This window comes from Stegastes partitus, unplaced genomic scaffold, assembly GCF_000690725.1.
Source record: "Stegastes partitus isolate 25-593 unplaced genomic scaffold, Stegastes_partitus-1.0.2 Scaffold226, whole genome shotgun sequence".
Lineage (NCBI taxonomy): Eukaryota > Metazoa > Chordata > Actinopteri > Pomacentridae > Stegastes > Stegastes partitus.
Genome location: NW_007577957.1, coordinates 319,058 through 339,565, shown reverse-complemented (window position 1 = coordinate 339,565; position 20,508 = coordinate 319,058). Strand labels below are relative to the sequence as shown.

The following is a 20,508-nucleotide window of genomic DNA, read 5'->3' as shown; positions in this document are numbered from 1 at the left end:
AAATAAATACTCATTTTACTTTTAACTCAACAACTATAGACTTCAATCAATGCAAAACTATCGTTAGAAATTTGACGATGAGCCGGTAAAAACTAGATGCAGACCAAACATGGCCGTCTTGTTTGGAGATGCAGGTATCCCCGTACTGAGCACCTTCTGTTGCATGATTCAGATAATAAAGAGAGCAATGAAAACAGTCACACAGTTGAGTTCACTCAGGGTTTTTTCTGCCACATGCTCACTGGTCTGCAGCACTGACATCGTACTGGAAAGACAGTTTATGAGACTAACTGGTGAGGTCTGACCAGTAGCTTATAGCGGCTAATGTAATAATTGCTCCACTGTAGACAGAGACTTCTGTGTGGCTGATCTTACTAAGTTCAGTGATTTTATGATTCCTGCTACACGTCAAGTAAACTGTGTGTGATATCATTTCCAGTCGAGGCCACAGAGACTGTGTTATGCACCACAGAATGGACAGCGAGACTACAGCGGTTGCTCTTTTGTAAAAGTCATAGTCCTGCTAATACAAAAAACTTATCGACTCTCTGAACTCAAAGATATTCCTGTTTTGTTTTGTTTTTCTTTGCTCCTGTCACATTTTTACTCATTTACTCATTTTTCACTGCAATATAAAGTCCTGCACCTCCATGGAAACAGCACAACTGTGGCTTTGTGCAGTATAAGAAAGCTATAATGCAATAAATCACAAAAAATTGAGGTGACAAAAGTGATTTTTCTGATCATTCATTTTGCAGAAAGGGAAAAAAAACCCACCATATTTTACCTCCTACACTTTTACAACAAAGACATTTCATCACGCTGTATGTATCTCCCAAAGATATGATGACAACTTGCTCCGCTCTGTGCCATTTTTGAGACATGCTGCATGCGTTTTATTGATCAAGTGTGTTTGGTTTTCCTCTCAGTCTTTTTAATTAGTTTCCACACTTGTCTCCTATCTGCTCTGTGTAAACACAGCCTGCAGTTTGCCCAAAAAAAAGAGGATTTTTTTCTGTCAAATCACTGTTGGTTGCAGCTGAGTCACTCACGGCTTCACAGCTGTGCCAATTTTTTTAAAAGACAACTTGTTTTCAAACCCACTGATGGGTTCTGGAGTTCACGGTGTTAACTTGAGCATTAGATTTTATTAATCAAACTTTTAAATTTGTGTTTTCCTGAAAGGCCTCACAGATATGCAACATCAGATCTGTTGACAGAGTAAAGCCCCTCGACTGAATGTTTAAAATATATAATACTGGTTTTATCTTTTCTTTTCCTCTCTGATATTTATTGGCTTTTCCTCATTTGGGGGCTGTTACCAGAGGTGTAAAATGTGAACACAATGATGTTGCATGTGCTGAATTTGTATACAAAAACTATGTCAATTTGACCACATGGTTTTTTTATAGTTACACAGACACAAATATAAACTGTGCCTGATTTGACACAATTCACCAGTTCCGATTGCCTTGTCAAGGTAGAAAATGAGCTGTCCCACACTTCACAGTGCTGCAAAAGTTCATGCCAAAGACAGACAGCACAAAATGAGCTCCAAAATAAAAAAAAAAACAAACAAACTGAAGGCTGAATCATATTTGTGTTGGTAGGCAAACCTGTAGGGAGGGTCATTCAGAGGCGCTAGCGGTGGCTCCTGCTGTATAACACACAGCTTGTATACATTTACTATTTTTAGCCATGTAGCTGACAAGCTTGTGGATGGATGGTGATGTCTGAAAGCGCTGATGGAAAAAATCTCTGCAACTATCGAGCAGATTAAAATGAAATTTGAGTTTGTGGTACCCAGAGGATGAATCCCGCTGAATCATTTTTGAGGTTGATATTTTTTTAGTCGAACATCTTGACAAAAACAATGTATTGCCATTAAGTTTGGTTGCTGTATCCACATTGCTTTGGGGATGGATTTTTTTTTTTTTTCCTCTCAAGCAGCAGGTCAGACTTTTGATTTATTGTAAAAGATCTCAACATCTACCAGATGAACTGCCACACAAAATATGGGTCAGACATTCTTGGCTCCCAGGAAATAAAAGGACTTTAGTGACTTTCGTTTTTACTGACTGATGTGTCGCTTTGAGAAATATAATTGGTAATCGTCAATAACAGCCTGATTTCTATTAAGTTGCTTATTTCTTGTCTTTTTTTAAATTTTTTTTTATCGTTTGTCATCGATAATGGACTGGCAGAGGTCATCAATAGCGACGACATGGTTTTTCAGTCATTTGAAATACAAATAAATTGGTATAATGTGTACACACCACAGTGTACAGTCGTCCTCAAATGTATTCACACCCTTCCATTAAACAAAAGGTAAAATTCACAACAGTCACTCAAATAACTAGAAACTGACAAAAGTAATAATAAATAAAAAATTGCTAAATTATAATTTAGTGAAATAAGACATTGCTTTTGAATTGTGGTTGAAAAGAATAATTTTTAAAAAAAACAAACAAAACTGTCCAGGACTTTGCGGATGAGCAGTGAAATCAAAATAGCTGTCAACAGGTGCAGAAGTCTGACTGAGAGCTACAGAAAACACGTGATTGCAGCGATTGGCTCAAAGGGTTGATCAACAAAATATTAACTTATGAGTTCCATTATGCTTATTTGATTGTTTTGATATATATTTCTGTTGAACCACAATTTAAAGCAACGTCATAATGTTCATTAAATTTTCATTTATCATTACTTTTGTCAGTTTCAACTTATTTCAGTGACACCTGTTTTTTTCACCCTTCTTTAATGGGAGGGTATGAATACATTTGAGGACGACTGTATATATGTGTAATGGTGAAGTTACAGTTGGACAGCCTCCTCTTTCTTGGTTAGTTGTACCTGCCTGCCCTCTTGTGGACAGAGAGGAAGCAGCCGCTACGGGTCCAGAAACACACAAATCTGTTTTACATCAGCATATCAAGCCCGGAGACACTAAAATCTGATAAAATTGTACATTTTGTACTCCGCTCATCCAGAAAATTAAAGCTTTTAAGAGACAGTCACAAAATCAACACCTGACAACCAACAAACCAACGTGCACATCTGTCTGTCATTCAAAGGCCTAAATCATATGACTGTATGGGGTAAATAAAAAAACGGAGATAAGATGTTGGCTGAATGTGGGGGAGCTGAGAGCACCTCTGTGTCTGCTGTGTCCTCCCACTCAGTGTGCAGTGTGAGAGGCAGACGCAGAACATTTAGTCTATTTCAGTCCCTGGATATGTGAGGTCTTTTCTTCACTGTTCCCTCCAAGACCAGAGTGACTCATCCACACTTGTACACAATCTGACTTCCGCAGGCAGCAAAGCAACGCTGCTAGAAAAATCAGACACTCAAAGCGGAATGTAGTCAATAAGAAGAAAATGGCTTACGCTGCTGTCACAGACTGGCACGGTCACTGGGTGTGCATGAAATATAAATTGGTGTTGTATCTTCCATATAGTGTCCAATTTTGCTCTATGTTTATTTTTTTTTTAGTTCAGCCTTTTCTTGAAGGTATCAACACCACTATCATTACTGTCTAAAGGCTGAATAGATGTAAAGGCAAAAATGGTTTCTGTAAAGGATCATGAGCTAGAAAATAAACATATATATATATATATATAGGTCACACTGACAAAGAAAAAAAAACGCAGGAGGAACAGGTTTTACATTTTTGCAAAATGCAAAGGCATTTCCTCCTCGGGGCGATATGTAAAGCGAAGCTGATCAAGTAGAACACACAGCTGACGGGCTGATGGAGGTGAAGGAAACATTCAAACGTGAGGACCTCGGCGGCTGTGTTTGCCGTTTGGCTCCTCCGTCTGCCTGCGGTGGAGGTTTTGCCACATGATGATGGAATCACTGATCTGGAAACCAAAATGTGAAGCACTGAATACCAATTACAGCTTATGATGCAAGAGATTGAATGTAGTTTGTAGTTTGTATTGAAGTGATATTAGGTGATATTTATTACAGTATGCTGTAGTTTTGCTCATGTTTTGGATAAATATCAGTGTCATAAACTGAAAACTGCAGATAAATTCTTAAAAATAGGATAAGAATTTCTGCGTTTTCACGTCGCCTCGTCGGGTGGCACATGGAGCAGTTATGGTCATTGTCAGAAATGTTGGTCCTTTGAGATCAACAAGAAAGTCAACACAAACACTGGGTCTGTCAACACCTCAGCAGGTAAACTGTATGTGTAAGAATACACACACAGTGTATGAGCTCGTTTAGTTAAGCAAATGCTTTATTTGAGCGGATACTGTGCTTTCATTGGTCTCACATCTTCCCCAAGTATTTCCACTACCACGCTCACCAGACGCTTCTTGTTTCCTCTGTTCAAAGAAGGTCAAACAGGGAAACAGGTTTGTGATGGTAAAGGAGGTCAATCCTACGGGGAAGGGCTCAGTAAAGTGTTTCTGCTGCTGGTGGTGGAACAATAACAATAAAGGTTAACACGAGTTTCATCAGCAACAGAAAGATATAATCACGTATTAATCAAAGTTAATAGGAATGCGTTACTGTGATGTTGTGCATACATTTATAAGACAGCTCTAACGTTCCATTCATGAAGCTGCTTTTATGAAAGAAGTGTATTTATAATAATCTGATTAGTATTCAAAAGCTACATCACACACTCACATTAACTGCCAATAAGCAGCCTAATGGTTTTTACAAAGCAGAAAGAAATGCTGTAATTATTTAAAAGGAACGGCGTGAATGAGTTGTTTCTTTAAACAAAGCTATTTTACAGAGTTTTCTAAAAGTCATAATGAAAGGGTACATTTATCGTTATAGTTGAATTTGTAATGTGGAATTTCCAGAACTGTAATCAGATTTTTAACCGTCGACAAAAATGTGAAGGTACGGAGTGGAACTATCTTCTTTCCAGTCAGAAAGCACAACATGACGTGTGATTGTGATGGTGATAAAGTCAAGATTACTTTGAGTAGTTATTTCAATTCGTCTTCCATTTGACTTGTTTAACTTCTTCTCGTATCCTCACGCTCCTTCAATGTGTATGTGTGTGTATTATGTATATATTTTTCTCTTTTCCATACTCACCTTACCCCTCATACTTTTCATCTTTAATCTATTCCATGTCACGCATTGAGACTTAATTTCTGCTCCTTTCGGATTTTTCATTTTTCCGTGAATAAGCAAAACAACTAAAATGAGCGCAGATCTAAATTACAGTTATATATATATAAACTGTACTTGACCATAAACTGTGTCACTTCATGGTTAAGTATTATTTTGGATTTATGGCTGACATGAACACAGTAAATCATAAGAATTTGTTATTTCAGTGTAGCCCTGTGATAGACTGGTGACCTGTCCAGGGTGTCCCCTGCCTTCACCCTGAGTCAGCTGGGATAGACTCCAGCTCCCCGTGACCCTAGTGAGGATTAAGCGGTGTATAGATAATGGATGGGTAGACGTTAATTCAGTATTAACAGATATGTAAACTGCATCCCTCTCTGCAGTTCCACTCAACTCCACTGGCCATGTTTAGTTCTTTTTCATTTTTCAGTTTCAGCCACAGCTGGCAGCTGTTTCGAGTGTAAAAACTCAAAAATCCCACGGCACCCTCCCTACTCAGCTCCAGCATTTCAACTTAAAGGGAATATTGTGTCAGTGTCTTCACAGCTTGTTCGTGCTGCCCTTAGGTGGTCAAAAATAAAATCTGTTCTTGCAGGTTTTGTGTGAAGTGTTTTTAAATTGAATGTACAAAACAACATTCTCAGCTCTTGTTTTCCTGGTTTATTCTTCACTTAATGGAGCCGAACATGTACGATTAAAAACCTAAAATAAGAAGGACCAGTTAATACAGAATAAACACCACAGAGACAATTTAGCTTACTTTAATATCACAGATATACTGTATTCATCTGCCTTTATTGTTACACTGGTTCCTCATCATTGCATTTGCAGTTTTTTCTTTTTTTATGCTCTCTGGAATGTTTTCCATGATGTAGAAATAAATGGTGTGAATACAGAACTTTAAAAAGAAGATAAGCTGCGTACTCTCACATAGGGAACAATGCAAAAAAAAATAATAATAATAATGTGATAAATGATTGAATGAATAAATCTTCCTGCAGCAGAATCACATAGACTTGTAGAATATATACCATGGAGCAATGACACTCGCAACACACAAACACCCACAGACTGCACACACTCTAAAATAAGGTCATAGAAGAGCACACTCTGCAAGTAAACACTGCATCATCCCAATTTCTATCTGCCAAAACAGCTAAAATTACATCCACACACACACACACACACACACACAAGCACACAGAGTTATCATTGGTTCCCAACAAAGAGGGATGAGGCGAGGTGAGACCTGCATCCCATCAGAAGAAGCAGCAGCAGCGTTTCTATCAGCTGTCCTCAGACACAAAAAAAAACAGCCTCCAAAAGTAACACAGCTTTTCAGGTCCCTGGATTCACAGCAAGAATGAAACAGGGACTCTGGGATGGTAATCAACAAGCAGGGAGGAGGAGGAGGAGGAGGAGGAAAGATTCATGGCACCACTTCAGGGAGAATATTAGAAGTTGAACAAAGGAAGGTGCATCCAAGAGAGTTGAGCTGATGTGAAGCAGATTAAAGGTGTGATAATGCAATGGAGAAATGGGTTCAAGTCACTTCCTTGATGACAACAAGGCTGAACACGTGATAAAGACTGAAGAGTATTGCGTCATCGTCAGCCTACATTCTATAACATGCTCTTGCTTTAGCGTTTTTTAGCAGAAAAGAGGTCACGACTGCTCCTCACCTTCTTCTCACGGCACCTCAAGGGATGCATCTCACCACCTGTTTGATGCAATCTGCACTGCTGATGGGATTTCCACTATCAGTCAACAAAAAGGGTCAAAAGTCCAGAAGTAGCTACAGCAACAGGAAGGTGTTAGAGCTTCTTCGTGATATTAAGCTTTGTTTTCATCTGTGACTACAAGAGATGTGGCATCATGTTAAATGTTAATGGTCTTGCCTTTTGTAATTGTCAGGTTTTATGTTCCGCTTCATTTCAGATGTGTCACAAGATCATAAAAGGCAGGAAAGAGAAAAGAAATCACAAAAAGTACGAAAAATAAAACCAAAAAAACTTTCTGTTTACCATTTGCGTCGAACCCTACACTTAAATTGTCTTAAACCAATAGAACACTTACAGTTTGGTTTTTTTAAAAAAACATTTTCTTGTACTCATTGATATTGTCATGCGGACTATTTCATGAACTCATCCCACTAACTGGTTAGTTGACAACCAGCCAGATTAATTTGTCTTTCGTGCTACAGGCTGGTGTTGGCCTCTGGCTGAAGTGGGAGTTTACTGGTTGATTTGCTGTGATATGATTATATTAAGTGTGGCACTTGTGGTAGTTTGGGTGTTTTCTTTATATAAAAGGTGGGAAAGGAGGATTATCTTATATTTAATTTTGCTTATACACACTCCCAGTGGGGCTGCAGGGTGGTGCAGTTGGTAGCACTGTTGCCTCGCAGCAAGAAGGTCGCCAGTTCGCGTCCCGGTGGGGGCACCAGAATCTTTCTGTGTGGAGTTTGCATGTTCTCCCCGTGCAGCGTAGGTTCTCTCCGGGTTTTCCGGCTTCCTCCCACAAGGTCCAAAAACATGTTGAGGTTAATTGGTGACTCTAAATTGCCCGTAGGTGTGAATGTGAGTGTGCTTGGTTGTCTGTCTCCAAGTGTGGCCCTGCGATGGACTGGTGACCTGTCCAGGGTGTCTCCTGCCTTCGCCCTAAGTCGGCTGGGATAGGCTCCAGCCCCCCCGTGACCCTCTTGAGGATTAAGCGGTGTATAGATAATGGATGGATGGACACTCCCAGTGCATCGGCCTGCTGATTGGTTGCCATCCACCTTCAACACAACACCTTGAACTTGTTATGTTAGCAACCTGGAGTTTCTTAAATTTGCTTGTAATGACATTTTGACACACACTGACTGTTTGCTTCTTCACTGAAGTTCACCTGCGTCTTTATCTTGGACACGCTCCAATGCGACGCCACAATACGAAAGCAGATGCATGTAAATTGTACACACCAGCGAACAGCTGTAGCCATCGCTCATTCACAGGCCTGAGCATGCGAGTATATGGGCTGAAAATGAAGATAAGATGTTGGCTGAATGTGGGGGAGCTGAGAGCACCTCTGTGTCTGCTGTGTCCTCCCACTCAGTGTGCAGTGTGAGAGGCAGACGCAGAACATTTAGTCTATTTCAGTCCCTGGATATGTGAGGTCTTTTCTTCACTGTTCCCTCCAAGACCAGAGTGACTCATCCACACTTGTACACAATCTGACTTCCGCAGGCAGTAAAAGCAAAACCAGACCCTCAAAGTGGAACGCCAGTGTAGTCAATCACTGCCTAAATGTACCCTCAAAGATCGGCATCAGTCGCTCTGAACCGTTGGTTGGTGCTGCGATAAACGTATTCCACATCATGCAGTGCATCATCTTATCTTGTTGCTCTGTACTGCTGCTTGGAGACAACACTAAGCACAACTGAGAATTAATGCTTAAATTTAAAGAACATTACATGTCGCTACGCAAGCACTTGGCGACAGAGAATCTGAGGTCAGAGGTCCAGTGGTTTCCTCTCAAGGCACAGCATTTGGATCATCATGGACAACACTGAGGAGATCACATGACCTACAATGATGTCTTCTCAAACACAGGAACATGTGACCCTGCAACAGGGAAATTACCATAATGATATGCAGTCATACATATATGGGTGCATTTGGTAAATAAATACTGCCTTTCACTGTGGACAAGTTAAAAAAAACCCAAAACAAAACAACGGGTGCCATATTTAATGTCCCTCTGGCTGTTGCTCAAACCCTAAGTTATGTCTCAATTACATATTTATGAATGAAAATATTCCATGAAACAAATCCCTTACTCTCTTAAATATAACTCAATGCTTCACCCAGAATATGTGAACCTATGAAGTCCTCCCTTCTGCTGCTCACTGCACCTGGAGCACACCAGCTCACTGAGGACTCTGCTCCAACACTATACGGCTATTCTGTTCTACACAACAGCAAATTTGTAATATCAGAGCAATTCAGCGAAACATGTTTAACCTGGAGGCCAACTGTGAAGGGGAATAAATAATACCCTGCAAGTAGATGGGATTGGTTCCTTAGGATTGTTCCATATGAAAATCTTCAAGTCTGAAACACTACAGTTTCCAGATGGAAATGGTGTTGACTCCATATTTCATTCATTATGCATCTTCTAGAATATTTGGAAAAAAGAAACAAAAAAAAAAAAAACGCACAAACAGCATACAGACCTGTGAATAAGGTAAAGCCTGATTTTTACCTCAGGGGGTCTTTAAGATGCACATGTGTTCGTTACCCCAGGTATTTTCTTTGCTCCAATCTAAGGATTCGATTACTTCAACTTCTCTAGCTATAATTTATCATCCAACGCAATCAGGTTGTTGGGCTCATCTTAGTTTAGCATGTTTGCTAATCAGCACAAAACAGCTATTCCACAGTCTGCTATGTTAAACTTCTACGGTAGCCCAAAGCGGACAAACCAAATGCTGGATTTATTGGGAGCTGTAGCTTTCTCCTGTCTGCTGTGAAGGGAAGGGTGAGGTGAGGGGTATTCAGTTGACTGCAGCCTACAATTTCACTGGTCGACTTCAAAAAATTCTACAATCGTACAATCTATCTTCTACAGATCATGTTCCAGTGGCACCCAACAGATATCGTGAGATGGAAGTCACTTGAACCATGTAGCTAGCCCACTTCAGTGTGTAAACTTTACCCTCCTGCTCCTCTTCATCACTGTAAGTGGTGATTCCAACCACCACTTGCCATCATACAGGGCTGCATCGTTCAAGTGGTCTCAACCTGATGATCTCTGTTGGTGCCAGTAGTTCATGCTCCATCCCCCATCCTAGCTCCAACTACAATAAGACAATTTCCTTTCTGGAAATAAAAGGAAATGCAAATCCACGGAGGACTAATAACTCATTTGAATTGTTTTCTTTTGTTGCTTTTGGTGCAGCATTAATCTCCAGTTTCACTTGTCACTAACCTGCTTCAGTAAACAGGATTTATCGTTTGTTCAGTGTACATTTCAAGTGTATGTATCATCTAGTAAGGCAAAACCAGCTTTATATGTTGGTAAAATTTCAAAATGAAGACAACTTGGAAGTAGCTCGTAACTTATGACACATGACAATACACAGACCCCCTATGCACACCAGTTTTTTGGGGTCCTACTCAAAACTTAAACTGAAACCTTGAACCTTGGGTTAAAACACTTGCCACAAAACAAATTCTGCTAAAAGTTAGAGGCCTCATAAGTTGGGGAAATTTCCCCTCAAGATTATAGTTTTAGTAGGAAATATGGACACATTCGTATATACATGAAATGTGTCAGAAAAGTTTCAGGATTGGTGTCACAACAGATATATTTTAAATCCAAACTACAAACTACAAGTTTTCCCCTTTGAAGTAATGCTCCTGGAGTCTAACACTTTTCCAGTCTTCTCTGCCAAGCATCTTCCAGATCCGAGCTCCGTCATCCCAGCCATCTTGACGTCGTCCACGTCTTCTGAACGGGTCCCGTTGATGACCCCCTTGAGCTTGAGGAAGAGGAAAAAAATCGGAGCTAGGTGGGTTGAGTAGGGAGGTTGCTCCAGCATGGCGATGTTCTTCTCAGCCAGGAACTGTTGGATGCTCAGGGCGTTGTGAGCAGGTTGTCATGGTGAAGCAGCCACCACTGGTCCTGCCACAACCCTCGCCTCTTCTGAACGAAGCAAACGCTGCAGGATCTCTTTGTAGACGTGCTGGTTGATCGTCTGAAGGGGAAAACTCGTAGTTCGGCTTTGAAATATATCTTTTGTGACACCAGTCCTGGAACTTTCATGACACACCTCATACATGTACAGGGAATTTTCTAGGGCCCCAATGCCACTCATTTCTATCCAGTGGTAAAAGAAATGAGCTTCTGCTGGAGCATTTCTACCATTTGGATTTGCTGCAAACAATTCTGCCCTTGCCAAATTTCATGATGGGAGTTATATTTCTAGAGATACTTAACCCTTAAAATGGCCTTCCAGGTAAGATTTGAGAGTGACTAAACAAAAATGCCAAGGTCTGGGAACACAAGAGTCTCAAAACTGAGCAAAAAAAAACATTGTTACAGAACTTAGTTTGGGGTTTTAAATAACAAGCAAACTTTGAACAAAAGATGCTGTTGCTCCACCGCTATCGGAAATGCCACAGACTGACCCATTTAGCACAAGTAAGTCTATTTGTTTCAGCTGTTTGGTGATCTTGTTCTATTACATAATCGGTTGACAGCAACTCTTTGTGGAGCCCATTTAGCTGTCATCGTTTGATTAGAATTTAGATGAGAACATAAAGAGCCAGCAGCAATTAATTTGTCCAAAAACTCAAACAACCTGTCATTTTTACCTTTCTGGTTTTGTACAAGTGAAATAAAAAAAGGAGAAATATGTTAAACGCTGAGCTTTAGAAATGCTTTTAGAAAGATGCTGGTAGATGGACGCCACTGTACCACACAAGAGTGGGAGAAATCTTTAAAGTTAGCGTCAGGTATTTTCCAAAATGTCTTAATGTTGACTGAGTGACTGAACACATGTTTGATCTTGTAAATTTCTGCCAGCAAAGCTCCCACTGGGTCACAGTCAGAAGTGCTAATGGTGTCACTGTAAGCTGGCCACGAAACCATTCACCAGAGTGAAATCTAAACTTCTGCAAAGTAGTCAAGCTGCAGCTTCATAAGATGAAAGAAGACTTGCTTGCTTCCACGTTTTCTCACATAGTAAACCCTTTCACACTGGACTGAACGTGTCGTCGACTGTCGCACTGATTTCACTTCACGTGATTTAGTGTCTCAACAGTAATACAGGAACACAAACCCTTCAATGATCTACTGTGGGGTGTTAATAGAGAGAGAGGGTGCTTTCAGGAAGGAGCGTCTGCAGTGGCTGGAAGGTGGTTTAAAAGCCTTTTCCTTTTAACGTGTCCATATGGTATTTTTTAGTCAACTCCACCTTGAAACTGCAATGTACCAATGACAAAAAAAAAAAACACAGATTCAGACTTCCACGATGGAGCTTTCTGTATCATTCTTAAGAATCAGCTAAATTATTCTAATTCTACAAGTTTTATGTGGAGCAGAAGAGGAGGTGTGAGTGCAAAGAGTTTAGAAATATGCACAGTCTAGAGGAAGAAATAGTGCAGGGTTACATGGAAGCGGCTTAAAAAGCAGGAAATGATTATTTTCATTGGGAAAATCTAAATGATACATTGAGGTGAATCTTTAAGGGTTTAATTGACTACCAGAGATGGACTTTAAAGGTCTCATATGGTGACAGTTTTCAATGAGTTTTGTGGTTGGTATAAACTTGGAGGAGTGAAGTTAAAGCTGTGAAGATATGAAGCCATTCCCGAAGTCTTCCTACAACAAGATAATGTCATGGTTCTATTGTGGGAGGACCCAGGTGCATAAACTAATGAGGACAAAAGGATCAGAGACTTAGTGCTTCTTTGTAATTAATGAATCCCAAAGTGAAGAATACATACAGACAGTCCAAACCAGCCAGGTGTGTGAACTGGGGAGGGGTCATGGCAACTAACCTAAACAAAAGGTGAGGCTAACTCAAGGTGACTGAAATACAAAACTCTCAGGAAATGAACAGGAAACACTAAAAACACAAGTTATTAGTCGCAAACAAAGCAACAGATCTATTAGGGAAAACACAAGACACTAAATACTGACAGAACTAGGAGACAGGACTAAAAACTAACCAAGACCAGATAGAGCTACTTGGAAAAACGCTAAGGAACTTACCCGACCAGCTGATAAAGTGGGGCTGGAAAGGAGCAGACAGGAACCTTGTGGGAAGCTGAAGCAGGCAGGTGATCCAGGGGGCTTGTTCAGAACGAGAAAACCCGGCAGAGAAGTAACAGAAATAGGCAGCAAGTGATCAAAAGTTATTCCAGGGAGACGAGCGGAGGACAAGGCAGGGAAGCAGTCAAGGGATGTGTGTAGGTTTTATTGAGTGCATCGGTAATTGGTGGCAGGTGAGCCAAACTCTGCTCAGGTGTCTTTACTTTCTTCTGATCAGGCTGCAGCTCAGTCACACCCAGAGACAGGAAGAGACAGGAAGCAGGAAGAGACACTGCCAGCAAATCAGGGGGCCGGGACAGAAAGCCTCTGGTGCTACCTTACACCAAACTAACCTATGGTCATCCAGGTGAAACTTTGTGTAACCCTGACCCCCTCATGCTACCATTCAGAAGGTCCACCGGGTTTATTTACTTTCTAGAGCTGCTTCTGCTCATTTTAAAATGTCTGGAGCAAAACACAACAAATGTTGGCCGCAAGAGTAAACGCAAGAGTCTTCATGCACTCCCAGCATCTAAGAAACTGAAGCCCCAGTGGGTTGAGTTTAGAACTGATGGCAATATCAACACAACAGTAGTAAAGTATTAGCATACCGTGCGGCTAATGTGGTTAAAGTCACCAATAGCTTTGACTGTATACTCAAAGGTCAGAGTTCCTTGGACATGGGGACATTGAGAGATGGTGGAAACTTTAAAATCGATAAGAACTAATAAACAAGGACTGGATGGGTTGTCCTGTCCAGGGTGTCCCCTGCCTTCGCCCTAAGTCGGCTGAGTCAGACTCCAGCCCCCCCGCGACCCTCGTGAGGATTAAGCGGTGTATAGATAATGGATGGATGGATGGATGGATGGGTTGTTGTGTTTCAGTGCAACCTAAACTCATGCAGTGTTAACATCTGTTTGCTTCTCTCTGTGCGTAAATAAACCGCATTTTAATACAGCTGAACTCCTAATAAAGATGTTCCTACTTGTATAGTTTTCTGTCTTTGTTGTCAGACAATGCAACGAGCATGAAACAGCGAGTGAAACGCAGACCACATGCGAACCACCACTTACTGCATTTCCTAAGCGGTGGCTCTGCACCACTAAAATACTGATTTTGTAACTGCGACATCGTCTGACAAGAAAAGTTCAAGTGTCAGCAGCCGTACAGTCATCAGTTTTTCACCACATTGCCAATCAGAGCGTTTTCTTCCTGGGGGGGGGGATGAAACATCTGGTTTGAAACAGGGTCAAAACCAGGTCATGGTAAAAAATGAGCCATCTTTGCAGTGTTTTGTGCTGTAAGGACACGTGAAACTGGCATTACTCGCTGAAAACGGCCACAATACGTGACCTTTAAAAAGTTGGCTGCTACAGTTTCTTTCTCTGTGTTCGTCCAAGCAGCTCGCTGATAACCAGCCGTGGCCACTACGGTAAATTAACGTCATATGATCCTCTTTGCTCGAATCAGATCACATGAAGCCATTGCAGGCACTACAAGTAACAGAAGTGAAACCTTTTTATTCTTTGTTTCACCATCCCTCTACTCTCCTCCTGAAATGTTTGGCTCAAACTTGAAAAGAACTGGAGCCATCTTGAAGCACAAAACTGTGTACCAGCTGCGACAGTGTGATTCTTTTCTACATGTTTAAGAGGAACTGCTTGTCTGTTGTGTAACATATCATAGATCTGAGGTGAAGTTACACAGGAAGTGCCCTATCATCCACCCTTCCTTTCTTCCGTTTGCTAAAACATTTCTACTCAATAAAATGTGAACACGACACAGGTTCTAAAGCGTGGAAGCATTAAACTGAACATCTCAAAGGCTGCAGGGGGGGGATGAGCTGGACGGAAAATTGCTTTTAGCTGTATTGCGTGAATTGTACTTTGCCAGACAGCTTGTGAAATTCAGGATGAACGGCATGTTTGTGCAACGCCGCAGTAAAGAGGAGATATTTGTGAGGTTTCAGGCCAACATCCAACCCTCTGAGATGTGCTTGTATAGTTGGAGAACTATATTTGTACGATTATATTTATGTAATTTGTGCACATTTAGAAAACTCTTTCAGCTGCAGGGAAAACAGCACTCGACTGAGGCGAGTGTTTACGGCAGAAATGAGGGTCTGTTACAGCTTTTTCTATACACTTTTAACCTGTGTAGATGTGGAGAAATATTGTGCCCGACTGTAGCCTTGCAGTAGGAAATACAAACTTGGATTGGAAGTGGATTGGATTCACTAGATCAACGCCACCAAAGTGATCAAGCAGGTCGTACCAGTGAAGGCCTGCAGGCATGAAGCCACTATAAGATTTGTGGCCTGATGGAAGTTTAAAATGCATAAAAACATGATTGTATCATTGCACATTTTGTAATACCTTTTTTTTCACTCTTCTGGTATTACTTCATGTTGCTCCTTTCTTTGGTATCTGCGTGTAAAGCTCTTTTCTCGACTGATAACACTTCACTCCTGCGGTTGGTTAAGGTGGAGTTGGCTTTAACTTCCTTGTGTAGCTATCACAGTTTTGTCAGTGGTTACCAGGCTGCTGGTGAGATGACTAACAGGGGTTTAAAGGAAGAAAAACATCACGCGGCTTACATTCATTTTCAGTTTTGCACATATGCACACAATTTTACCAACCTGGGCCTTTAAAAATCAGCCGAAATAGAAATTTTGAGACTCTCTTTGCCTGCAAAAAAAAAAAACCTCACAGTCCCACTGAAATGCAGAGGAGTTAAATTACAAGAACCTCTGTGTTGGTGCAGTAGTTGATTACTTTCCACTGACAGGCAGTAAGTGACTGTAATCGTGCTGTTGCTCCTTCTAGCCTCTGAGTTATTAGTATTTTACACCTGGGAAACAAAGTGAACACTTTAAACCACATCTGAGGATTAAAAAAAAAAAAAAAGACAGCTGCTAAATATAAACACTACATCAGCTTGACATATCCGCTTACAGCACGTCATGTGTTGGTCTTTTTGGCCTAAAAAGTAAACGTTACATGCTCACTATATGTGTTTATTCATCTCCTCTTGTGTGTGCGGACAGAAATAAATGAGGGCCACCTACTTATTAATAATCATTAATGTGTTGTTCTAAACTTCCAGTACCTCTGTTAAGCTTTCATTAAATTCTAATGAAAGGACTTCTAGTCAGGAATTACAGTTAGAAACTTCGATAACCGTGCACTGAAAGTGACCGTAGAAAGAAAAACAAAGCAGGCACCGCTAGAAGAGGCAACCCTTTCTTTATCCTGAATGGCGTGAGCACATCCTTAGATTGAATTTGGTAATCTGACCTTGAATCTCTGTGGCGAGAGGGACACTTGAAGCTTCTTTGGCCAGCCTGAGGAGCGACTTACCGAACGCCGGTCTACGGTATTGCACAGCTGATTGAACTCGGCCGCCGGCACAGAAAAGCCCTCTCTGTGCTCGGCCTAGAAAACATGCAGCAGGAAGAGGGGAAGCAGCTCTCCCCAACTAAACACACTGGAAGCCCTACCCACTAGCCAAACAGCTGGACTGACTGGGATTTTTTTTATTTTTTGAACTCCTGATGGCTGCGGTCACTTAACAAGATCAACAAGTAGCTGAAGGCTCTTTTTTTCTTAAAACGTCTCAAACGCGGCACATAAGGCCTCATCTAGGAAAACTCACAGCTCGTCTGATGCAAGAAAATATGGAATAAAAGGTGCAATTAATGACTGTCTATACTGCAAATTAACCTTTTTCTGATTCACAAATGTCTAATAAACATTCATAAGAACTGAAAATCATACATTGCACGTTTTTTGATGTCTTTCCCCCCCCCTGTTTATCCCATTTCTCATGATTGAGTTTTCCCGTCTAACCAGCCACTTTATCAGGAACGTGTAAAATCCGATGCACTAGAACGCAAAAGCTTTGCCATAAATATAAGTTTGTGCACTTTCAGTTTGTGCATTTGTTGGTTACTGAGGTGATAGAGGTCGGTGATGCTCTATATTCAAGTGTTGCTATTATTTTGTCCACCGATTTACGAGAGGGACAAAACATTGGGAACACTTTTAATGATACGCCTGCCACTGTGACACCAAAAACAAATTTGAATTATTGTATTTTTTTGGCAAGAATTATTAAAAAAAACAAAAAAAAAAGATGAGAGACAGATAAATATAAAAAATGCAGAAGCTTATTTAAAGTAGAATATGTGGCAAAGCTGTTGAATAGATGACAACAGATTCCATGAAGCGGCCGGTGAGTGTGTTTGGTTGTTCCTTCAGCACGAACGGTGACTTTAAAACTCAACACATCCTCATAGCAAAACCGTATAAACTCACATCATCAGCAGACACAAGCACAGCACACACCCAGGTACGTAAAATGCTTTTTTTTTCTTTTTTTGTATTACAAGTCTTTCAAACTGACAGCTGGATGGCAGAAGATTTGTCCAAAGGGAGAATTACAATTACGGTAAGTCAAAAATGTCACATTTTAGAAAAAGAAAAAGAAAAAGAAAAAAAAAAAAAGAAAAACCTAGATAATACATAAAGACATGGCTTGCCATTCACTGAACCAAAACCCCAGTGGGTAGAGAAAGTCGCCGGACTAGTACCTCGAGAAACGGCCTGAACGTGACCCTGAAACAGCAGGTCTATTACAAGCCTGAGCTTCCTGACAGTAAAATAGGAAGAGGCGCTTCTCTCTTTGACACCGAAATGAAACGCGAGTGTACACTGCAAAGGAAAAAAACAAAAACAAAAACAGAAGTTCTGATTGCCATCAAGACGCACTGCAGAGGAAGTAGGGCTCATCAGTTGGCACAGTCACAGGAGATTTCTTAGGAAGGCACTTGACATGGGGTCGTGGCGTTTTTTTTTTCCCCCATGCAGCGACAGCAATGCACTAAGGTCCTCGTTTGTGCACACTGAGGAGGGACACCGTCAGCTAAGTGCAAGTTCCATGATAAATCCACTTTCACCAGACCGGAGAGAAGAGTAGAGGGTGAGGAGGAGGGGGGAGAAAAAAAATAACTCAAATATGTTGGCATAACACAACTCCACCACAGTCCACAGCTTCAAATACAGGATCTTACTGGGTGGGTCTGCGCCTCTTGGGAGGAATTCAAATCGGATTTGAGTAACCTGTGCAAGGCCTGAGTGGTGATTGATAAGTTTCTGAGAGATTTCCTAAATACTTCTCAGTCCTCCTTTAGCCACAAAAAAAAAAAAAAAGGCCCTAAACATCCCATCTCCGCCTGAGGGATTTGGCACGATAACCCACCACCACCACCACCACCACCACCGATCTCCAAGACAAGAAGGACCCAGCGCCAGAAGATCTAACAGTACAACTCAAGAAGAAAAAAGAAAAGAAAAACACACAAAAAAATAAGAACATGTGTCTCTTAGGTTTCACAATAAGACATTCCCATTGAGGCACATTTCCAGAGAAGTGTCATATACAAAGCTATAAAAAAATCCCAAAAAACATTCAAGTACTTTGTCATGTAAACACTTTTCCAGACTTATGATACATCATCGATTGTTGTCGATTTTTTTTTTTGTTTTGTTTTGTGTGCAACAATAAGACAACAGTGTGAGGAGAGAGAGAGAGAGAGAGATAGAGAGAGAGAGAGAGAGAATACTTTTTTTTTTTTGCAACCAAAATAAAAATTAAAAATAAAAGCCTGCAGGACAACTTTAAGAAGCTGACATTGAGCCTTAGAGCAGGACGCAGGAGCAGCACTGGTCTCCACCGCTGGGAACCGTGGAGTAGTTCATCTGTCTCACTATTTCTGCAAACAGTTCGTCCACAGATCCTTTATTTTTGGCTGAAGTTTCCATAAAGGGGCAGTTCCAGTCTTGGGCCAGCGCCTTGCCTTCCCCGGAGGACACCTCTCGCTCCCCCTCCAGGTCCACCTTGTTGCCCACCAGGATCATGGGCACCCTCTCGTACCTCTTCACCCGGATGATCTGGTCCCTCATGGGCTTGATGTCCTGGAAGCTCTGCTGGTTGACCAGGCTGTAGACCAGGATGAAGCCCTGCCCGTTCTTGATGTACAGGTCTCGCATGGAGGCGAACTGCTCGGTGCCCGCCGTGTCCAGGATCTCCAGCACGGACGGGGACGAGTCCACCTCGATCTCCTTCCTGTAGAAATCCTCTATCGTCGGGTCGTACTTTTCGATGAAGGAGCCCGTCACGAACTGGACCGTCAGCGCGGATTTACCGACTCCGCCCGACCCCAAAACAACCACTTTGTACTCCCTCATGGCTTTTTTTTTTTTTTTTTTAAAGGTGGTGGTGGTTTGGGGGGGAGAGTATTATAAAAAAAAAAAAAGGCAGACACCTCCTTTTTTTTTCTCCCACCGACGAAGCCTCCTCTCTCTCTCTCTCTCTCTCCCACCCGCTGACCAGCCCCGATGTTTTCAAAGCGAGCAGGCTGGGAAGGCTGCGCTCTGGCTCGGATCGGACTCGACTCCCACACCGGCGGACGATGCTCCTCCTCGGCTGCTGTGTAAGGGCCGCGGGGCGCGGATCCGAGGAGAAAGGCCGCTCCTGGACATTTAGCGTGGCGGATTACAGCGCATTTTGATCGCACTGTATTGTGCAACGGCGCTGGGAAGCGTGATCGCTGCTCTGCTCTTGCATGGCGTTTCCTGCCCACATCCTCGGCGCGTCAAAACGCACAGACTTCAGTTCCGTTTTCTTAAAGGAGCCGCGACCGAAACCTCCCGTCAGATGACCAGACTGCTGCGTTCGTGTCTGACCTCTGCCCTCACATCCGCACTCACGGCCGTTGATCCCAACCAGGAGCTCTAAGCTGCTGCAATCACGATTATACGTGTCCGCTAAGTTAACTACAAGCCAATTATCCATTTACGCACGGCACGTTACTAATCCAAACGCACGCACAAGTCCAATTATGAAGCGCTTTACTTGAGTATATCTATTAAATGATGCTTTGCTTCTCTTCCACTACATCCATCCATCCATCCATTTTCTATACACCGCTTAATCCTCATTTCAGAGGAAAAAGAAAATTGTGTTTTGGATTTGGGAGATTTAGATGTTAAATAAATGTAATTCTCAGGAGTTTACTCAAATCAACTCACATTTTTTTTGTTTGCTTCACGTAAATATAGGAGTTTTGCTCAGTTTTTTTAGTTCATTTAACTTGTAATGTCTATGTTTTTAATACCCAGCACCATTTTTAAAAAATATCATAACAAACATGAGATTATAACTTGAGCCATTTTGACTCAACTCAATAAATTAAGTTTATAATAAATAAAACTAGCAGATGCACTATAATAAATGAATAATATAAATAAATAAAATAATAATAACAAATACATATCTGCAATGAATCCAGGAATTTAGCCAAATAAGTGAACTTTTCCTTGTTTACTGAATGTAAAATTAAGTTAATTTAATGAGTTTCAGTCATTTCTAGTTAATCACACTTAAACTAGATCATTTGAATTAGATTAAAACACGAGTTCTTAAACCTTGAGCCATTTTCTTGAATTTCCTCATAAAATATCTATCTATCTATCTATCTATCTATCTATCTATCTATCTATCTATCTATCTATCTATCTATCTATCTATCTATCTATCTATCTA

At 41.2% G+C, this 20,508-nt stretch overlaps 1 protein-coding gene across 1 annotated transcript; it reads right to left on the bottom strand.

The window, feature by feature from the left end:
• Window positions 1-17,254: 17,254 nt before the first annotated feature.
• Window positions 17,255-19,203, bottom strand: LOC103356880 (ras-related protein Rap-2b-like). The gene has a single exon (XM_008281203.1). The coding sequence runs from the start codon at window positions 19,149-19,151 to the stop codon at window positions 18,603-18,605; it is 549 nt and encodes a 182-aa protein (XP_008279425.1). The 5' UTR covers window positions 19,152-19,203; the 3' UTR covers window positions 17,255-18,602.
• Window positions 19,204-20,508: the final 1,305 nt, after the last annotated feature.

Coding starts and splice junctions, on each gene's coding strand:
- LOC103356880 (XM_008281203.1), bottom strand. CDS start 19,151: ATGAGGGAGTACAAAGTGGTTGTTTTGGGGTCGGGCGGAGTCGGTAAA.